The sequence below is a fragment of the Limulus polyphemus genome, unplaced genomic scaffold, assembly GCF_000517525.1.
Source record: "Limulus polyphemus unplaced genomic scaffold, Limulus_polyphemus-2.1.2 Scaffold7128, whole genome shotgun sequence".
In the NCBI taxonomy this organism is placed as follows: Eukaryota; Metazoa; Arthropoda; class Merostomata; order Xiphosura; family Limulidae; genus Limulus; species Limulus polyphemus.
Window position 1 is genome coordinate 22799 of NW_013672738.1, and position 8297 is coordinate 31095.

General features: G+C 31.8%; 1 protein-coding gene across 4 annotated transcripts in view; it reads right to left on the minus strand.

Moving 5' to 3' along the window:
* The window catches only part of LOC106474369, a 20967-nt gene that overhangs the window by 2625 nt on the left and 10045 nt on the right, over window positions 1–8297 (minus strand). For 3 of the 4 annotated variants that reach the window (XM_022402682.1, XM_022402680.1, XM_013935060.2), the window contains 3 exons: window positions 6702–6821; window positions 4854–5066; window positions 1508–1576 (listed from right to left, as the gene is read on the minus strand). In XM_022402682.1, the coding sequence (XP_022258390.1) occupies window positions 1508–1576; window positions 4854–5066; window positions 6702–6821 (402 nt within the window). The remainder of the gene's footprint in view (window positions 1–1507; window positions 1577–4853; window positions 5067–6701; window positions 6822–8297) is intronic. The other variant, XM_022402681.1, reaches the window with a different exon arrangement.

Genomic DNA, 8297 nt, shown 5'->3' on the forward strand with positions numbered 1-8297 from the left:
AGCATAACCATAAACCAAGAGTGAATAAAGAGAACAGTCATTATAGTTCTGTAGTTCATGGCATAACCATAAACCTAGAGGGAATAAAGAGAACAGTCATTGTAGTTCCATAGTTCATAGCATAACCATAAACCAAGAGTGAATAAAGAGAACAGTCATTATAGTTCTGTAGTTCATGGCATAACCATAAACCTAGAGGGAATAAAGAGAACAGTCATTATAGTTCCGTAGTTCATGGCATAACCATAAACCTAGAGGGAATAAAGAGAACAGTCATTATAGTTCTGCAGTTCATGGCATAACCATAAACCTAGAGGGTATTAAGAGTGCAGTCATTATAATTCCAAATCCGTATAAGGTAGCATTTTCCTAAATTGAAAATGTATTTCCAATAATACTTACCTCCACTGACACTTTAGCTATTTCTCGATCTTCAAGATTTCTACCTCTTTGCTCATCTAAGCATTGAACTTCCTTGCTCCAGTCTTTTATACCCCACTTGAATGACCTTGGCAATATCTAATTTGAAAAGCTCTCCACCAACATCAATGTACCCTCTATCCAGGTAATGTATATAAGCACCCCATTCAGATAATGTAATCACTTTTTCAAGACTTACATCATTCCCAACACTAACACTGACTTAGTGGGGAGGAATGGTGGGAGAGTATCAGCGGAGGTAAGTGTTATTGGAAATACATTTTCAATTTAGGAAAATGTTAACTTCCAAAACATACTTACCATCTGCTGCCAATTTATCTAAAATGCAACATTGAGAAGGTGGAGAGGCTGGTGAGGGTATTATCCATACAGAAAACATCTGCATAGAACCTGGATGTGTCAAGATAAGAGTGGTACCCTAGTGGGGAACTGCACTATATCCAGAACAGGTATGTTCTTCACCCAGAACTCAATATCGATATCAACAGTGGAATAGTACATGAATAATTATCACAGGCCAGCCCCAACCAGATAGCTGAGGTTCCACAAGTTGGTGTTACAATTCAGGGGTCTTGGTCCCAAAATCCCATGTATTGGGTCCCAGCCTGTAGCTAAATAGCTAAAGTGGCAGCAGATGGTATGTTTTGGAAATTCAAAAATACTTTCAGAAAAAAAAAACGTCTATCACAAAAAACTCAACATTAATATTAAGCTTTCATCCTAAATATTTCCTTGGTATTACAATTATCACCTTATTTTGTAAGGTTATTAAACCCACTGCTTCTTAGTACACACATGTTACATTGATTACAGCATTTCATAATATCTCATTTCTAATACAAAACACAGGATACTAATTTCTAAATTTCTGACACTGCTAGAAAAATATAATGCTTATTTTAATACTCTACTAATACTCTACTTCTTATTGAACTATGGTTAACATCTCAGAACCAGTCAATGATTTTATAATTTGAAACAAGTAATTACACGAACAAGAAAGTTCTAAATATTCATTGGGACATAATAATTTCAACAAAATCTCACAACTGAATAAACAACTTACTGTCAACTGAAGAGGATGCTGGGTAAGGAACTGGATCAGCTGAATCCTGTCCCCAGCTGGACAAATACACTGAAACACAGAGAACTCTGTTAAAGTAGTTATTGAGAAAATGTTGTATCATACATCAACTGAAAACTTGTAATTCCAAAAATATGTATTTTTCTTAGTTTCATCAAACATAAATTTAAAAGTGTACCACAAGAGTTTCCAAAATAAAAAATTAGAATAAAATGGGACAATTTAAAAATTGACAATTATTACTTAAAAGTAATCACCACATATAGTAAATAATTATGATTGATATATTTTATTTTGTTTTCTTGACTGATGTGATCTGTTTTATATTTACTGAAATGTGCACATTATGAAGATATATATATGTGTCAACATTTCAGTTTCTTGACTGATGTGATCTGTTTTATATTTACTGAAATGTGCACATTATGAAGATATATATATGTGTCAACATTTCAGTTTCTTGACTGATGTGATCTGTTTTATATTTACTGAAATGTGCACATTATGAAGATATATATATATATATGTGTGTCAACATTTCAGTGAGAACAAATCACATCAATAAAACAAAATATAGGACGTACATTTCAGGACTTAGAGAATAAAGGTGTTTCACAATACTCTGTTATCTGTCAGTTGTCTCACCTCACATTGCAAGACTTTGTCACGTGGACTCTTGCTCTAATTCCATATCTCTGTACTTTTAACAACAAAGAAAGACAGTTACACTGGATTAATATGTACTCAACATTGCAGATTTAAGACTAGTTACCATGGTAAACCTGAAAGTTACAAAGTTGTTTCACGTGGTGTTTTGTAGACTACATTAAGAAGTAGCTAAAATATATGAATTTGTAGATTAAAACTAAAGTAATCGCATCAATGAGAAACACAAAGTTTTGAGTTATGGTTATTTTTTGTCAATGTGACAAAAAATAGAATATGCAGATTGTGAATGTCCTGAAAGGTAAGTTATCAACTGTAAAATACATTAATATTACATTTACATAGAATATGCAGATTGTGAATGTCCTGAAAGGTAAGTTACCAACTGTAAAATACATCAATATTACATTTACATAGAATATGCAGCTTGTAAATGTCCTGAAAGGTAAGTTATCAACTGTAAAATACATTAATATTATATTTACATAGAATATGCAGCTTGTGAATTCCTGAAAGGTAAGTTATCAACTGTAAAATACATTAATATTACATTTACATAGAATATGCAGATTGTGAATGTCCTGAAAGGTAAGTTACCAACTGTAAAATACATCAATATTACATTTACATAGAATATGCAGCTCATAAATGTCCTGAAAGGTAAGTTACCAACTGTAAAATGCATCAATATTATATTTACATAGAATATGCAGCTTGTGAATGTCCTGAAAGGTAAGTTATCAACTGTAAAAATACATTAATATTATATTTACATTTAGTGCAATATATTTCAAAGAAATGAACACTTTTGTTTAAAGGCTATTGCATCAAATAATCAATGATTGGATGTACAGGAGGGGATCCTTGTCATGGACAACAGAAAATAAGATTTATAAACAATTATCAATCAGCAGATAATGAGGTAGTTGTAAGTTGAATCCTGTTTTATAAAATATTTCCAAGTTGAGGATATCCTCAAGTCTGAAAGTTATCATTAATCAACCAATGAAATTTCTGGGATTCAAGATAATTAAAGAAAATCTCAAGGTCTGAGGAGCATCACAGAATTTCTTTCTAAAACCAATGCCATGACAATTTAAAAATAAAGTGATTTATAGTAATTAATCACATTCCTAGAAATACATTCCCTCCCTTAAACTACAGCTCTCCAATTAACGGTGATCTTCAAGGTATTAAATACAAATCTCTAATTAAACTGGAACAGAATAAGTAAACTAGAGGGTCGTTAAACTACATTATTCCCGAAAATAGCATTCTAAACGATCTTTTCCAGGGTAATGAAAAAAAAACTTTAATATAAGTTTAACATAACAACAAATGTACAACGTTTTGACAAGTACCTGATGATGACAAAACCTTGTCGAAACGTTGTATATTTGCTGTTATTTTAAACTTATATTAAAGTTTTTCTTCATTACCCATTAAAGCCGTCTTCAGCCATTAATATTCATTGTGAATGAAATATCCTATTAGAAATAAATAACCTTCATGAATTCAAGTAATAAATGTGAGTATGATGAATGGTTTCACATGATAATCAAACAGCAAACAGAAATTTTCAGTAATGATTCATTACTATTATAACAACAGTAGCTTAAAATTAAAACAATTTTTTTATTATATAAAATTTTCATATTGAAATTCAACAAATTGAAATTCATGTTTTCATATGTAAGATCAAGTTTTGTTTATTATTTAAGTAAAATAGTATTGTTTGCTTATATTTAACACATTATAACACTCTTATAAAAAATAAAACCACAAAAAAAAAACATTCATATTAGATTTAAGGACAACAAGAAACCTTTTGGTCCACGTAGGTCAGCATTTCTAACCTTTTTGATATCAAAGACCAGTTTGCTGCCTTTTTACACTGTTGTTGACCACTAAAATGCAAGTACAATGAAAATTATGATTTATGTATGAATATTCTTTCAGTTTCTGTTAGTTTTTGTGAAATTCCATGGACTGTAAGTTAGTTGTAACAGACTGATGGTGGAAAACATTGACCTAAGCTGTCCTATACACTAAACCTTATCATTCAAATATTTATCAAGTCTTCCCTTAAAGTCCCTTAAAGTTACTACTTCTGCCACATCTGAAGCCAAATCATTTAAAACAATGGTATATTAGTTGAAAACGACTCCTACCTGCCAAAATTTATAGTTCTACTATTCTCACCGTTAAGTACAAAAAAGATGGTGTATTAGTTGAAAACGACTCCTACCTGCCAAAATTTATAGTTCTACTATTCTCACCGTTAAGTACAAAAAAGATGGTGTATTGACACTGTCAACTCCCTTAACAAGAAACACTTCAAACTCTACAATTTTGTACATGATGCGTGACATGCATTAAGGACATGGTATCATACATACAAACATTGACACAACGTGTTAAATTAAAATGATAACATATAAAATTTTGGAAACTCAGTTAGTATTTATATTTTGTATTAAGTTGAAAAACTAAAAACAAAGAATGTAAACAAGTCTTGTCTCCATAAAATTCTACAAGAAATTTAAACAGAAAGCAATCAGGGCCAATTAAATATTTTACTAAAAGCAGAACACTTGAGCAATTATCACTAAACAAAATGTCATATTAGTGTTATTACAGTTTTTGTTTATTTTTTAGTTACCTTTGAAAGCCGCTGCCCTTCCAAATTTACTTCTGCTAGAGCAGAACACAGAAGTGGTAATATTATCAGAGGAACAACAAATTGTACAATATCGTACGCTGTTGCGGCATTATTCACCCAATACACTAGATATACACAACACCAGAATACAACCAAGCTGATGTAACTGGCAAGCCATCGCTGAAATGCTGATGACAGGAACCTTAACCGACACTGAAAAAAACATGCATGTGTAAAAATTAAATACAGTTTATATAATTAATCAGAAAATGTATATTTATATTACACAGTACTATCATTATTTGTGTAAAACTGTCAACAGTTCAAATGTAGTAACTGTACATACGTAAAGTATCCATAGAGAGAATATTTTCAAAAATCATATAAAACATTATTGGATAAATAGTTTCATCTTGAGTTTAATTACTGATTATAAGTAACAATCCAATATTCTTGGATACAGTTATGAAAAATATCTAATAAACAAAAACCCTTTTGAGAAAATAATGCTCTCATTGATATTAATATCAACTTCTCATCAATCAAACCTTCTTAAGAATATGCAGTCAGATGTCAAACCTTCTTAAGAAAATGCAGTCAGATGTAAAACCTTTTTAAGAAAATGCAGTCAGATGTCAAACCTTCTTAAGAATATGCAGTCAGATATCAAACCTTTTTAAGAAAATGCAGTCAGATGTAAAACCTTTTTAAGAAAATGCAGTCAGATGTCAAACCTTCTTAAGAATATGCAGTCAGATATCAAACCTTTTTAAGAAAATGCAGTCAGATGCCAAACCTTCTTAAGAATATGCAGTCAGATGTCAAACCTTCTTAAGAATATGCAGTCAGATGTCAAACCTTCTTAAATTTATCAACTCAGATATTAAATCTTCATAAGAAAGACATCAAAGGTAAAATCAACAATGTGATAGCACACAGACAAGTTTTCATTTAAAATTCCTAAGACAGGTATGCACAATATGATGCTCCATGAAAAGATTCTGAGCAGCAACATACACTTGTAAAAGTAACACATATAAGATCAATCAAAATAAGCCAATAGATAAATAGCAGGTTATGAAAGAAAAAAAAAACTTCTTGTTTTTCCTTAAAACCTCGACAAGTTATCTCACCAAATATGCAGAAAATAGGGTACACTGTACGTCCATCCAAATAGGAAACAAACAACCAAGTAGAAGAGGACATATATATCTATTTAGCAAGATCTGAGAGAGGTTGTGTGAAAATTCTGAAACCTACGGCCACACCAAAAGCTATCATTCAAAACTTACAACAGGATTGATGCTAACAAAACTCAAACACACTCAGAAAATAAAATAGACACAATTAGCTATCAAACACAAAAGAATATATAACTTTGTATAGATTGGAAGAATCATTACGCATTAAATTACTTTGGTTTTAAATATCACCGCTATCAAACTACATACATTTTTTCTTCAGTTACAAAAATATTTATTAAATTATTTTGTGTACGAGCATAAAATCATTACCCTTCATTCACAATTTTCAAGAAAATAAAGCAAAATCCTTATAACAAATAATGGCCAACAGACTGAGGGGTTGTTCTTTTATCAACTTAACAAAGTTGTGAGGCTAATTTATAAATCAGAAGATATGTATTGTACAACCAAGCCAACAGAAAAATTACCAATTTCCTTCACGTTGCATATTTTGTTATTAAATATTTAACATTATAACAAAGATAGTTAAACACATCATAATTTTTGCTACATACAAGGAGTTAGATTTGTGTGAAATACACATAAATATTTAGAAATATGGATTTTTGGAACCGTGAAAAAGGAACAGAAAAAGAAAACTTACAGAAATTTTCCAATAACCACGTAGAATATCTTCTGGACATAAATAGGTCTTTTCATTACTTGGAGATGTGTCAGCTTCAAGAAATGTTTCCATTTCATGGCTTGAAGAAGGGAATGGTTTCTAAAAATAAACATAAATTTTTGTACTTTTACAAGAAAAACAAGCAAACAACTTGAAATCCATCTTTACCAGAGAGGATTTTGCTAATGTCCTTGGAATAGTGTAAGGGATCATACTATTTCTACATTGCATGATTTATTTGTTCATCTCAGATTTTCATACACACAAAAAGACTAACTACATACAGTTGACCCTGCACATAGCTACCCCTAATTTTGAACACGAGGAAAGACATCTATTCAACAGAATCAACAGCCAATTACTGGGTTACTCTTGGCTGATTAAATTGTGTGGTTTGAATGTTACTCTTATAATACATCTATAGCCCTAGTGTGAGGGGAATATTTTTGTGATAAAGAGTTGCAAACCGTAAATCCTTGTTATCGAGACTGGGAGAATCTTGAGAAAGGTAAATAATGAACAATATATATATTAGCAGTGTTACTTACATAGATGGAAGGTTAACATTTTCCTAAATTGAAAATGTTTTTCCAATAATACTCACCTCTACTAACACTTATAGCTATTACTTGACCTCCAGGGTTTCTTCTTTTGCTCATCTAAGCATTAGTCTGATTTTTTTCTCGCTTGCTCCAGTCTGTTATACCCCACTCAATTGCCCTTGGCAATATTTATCTTGTGATACTCTCCACTAATGTCAATACGCCCTCTATCCTGGTTCTGTATATAAGTACCTCATTAAGATAATGTTATCACTTTTTCGAGATTGACGCAATCTCTAATACTGACTCTTAGTGGGGAGATAGGGTGGGATGAGGTAAGTATTATTGGAAATACATTTTCAATTTAGAAAAATGTTAACTTCCAAAACACACTTACCTCCTCTGACACTCATAATCCCACATTGAGAAGGTGGAGGGTCTGGAGAGAGCATTATCCATACAGAAAGTATCTGCATAGATCATGAGTGCATCAATAGAAGACTGGCACCCTAGTGGGGAAACTGCAGTACATCCAGACCATAATTCATGTACTGTGGGTAGAATTTTACATGATTTATCATCACTATTGGCCAGGCCCCAACCAGATAGCCGAGGTTCCACTACTCGGGATTGGGATTGAACTGATGTAATTCGAGACTCCAATGACAACCAAGAGAAAAGTAGAGACTGAAAATTGAACCAACGTGCATGCTAACAATAGATTCAGCTCATAAACAATGAAATTGGTGATCCTGAGAGTCTTCTAACAAAGTAAAGTGAAAGGAAACAAAATGTGGAATTTTAGAGTTGTAAGTCCGTAAATTTACTCTGTCCCATCAGGGGGCACTGAACTACTCAGGTGAACTACGAACTCCACAAGCATTACCGGCTGACACAAGTAAAAGATTAGTTAAACACTTCTACAAGCATTACTGGATGACATAAATAAGAGATTAATTAAACATTTCCACAAGCATTACCGGATGACATAAATAAGAGATTAATTAAACATTTCCACAAGCATTACCGGATG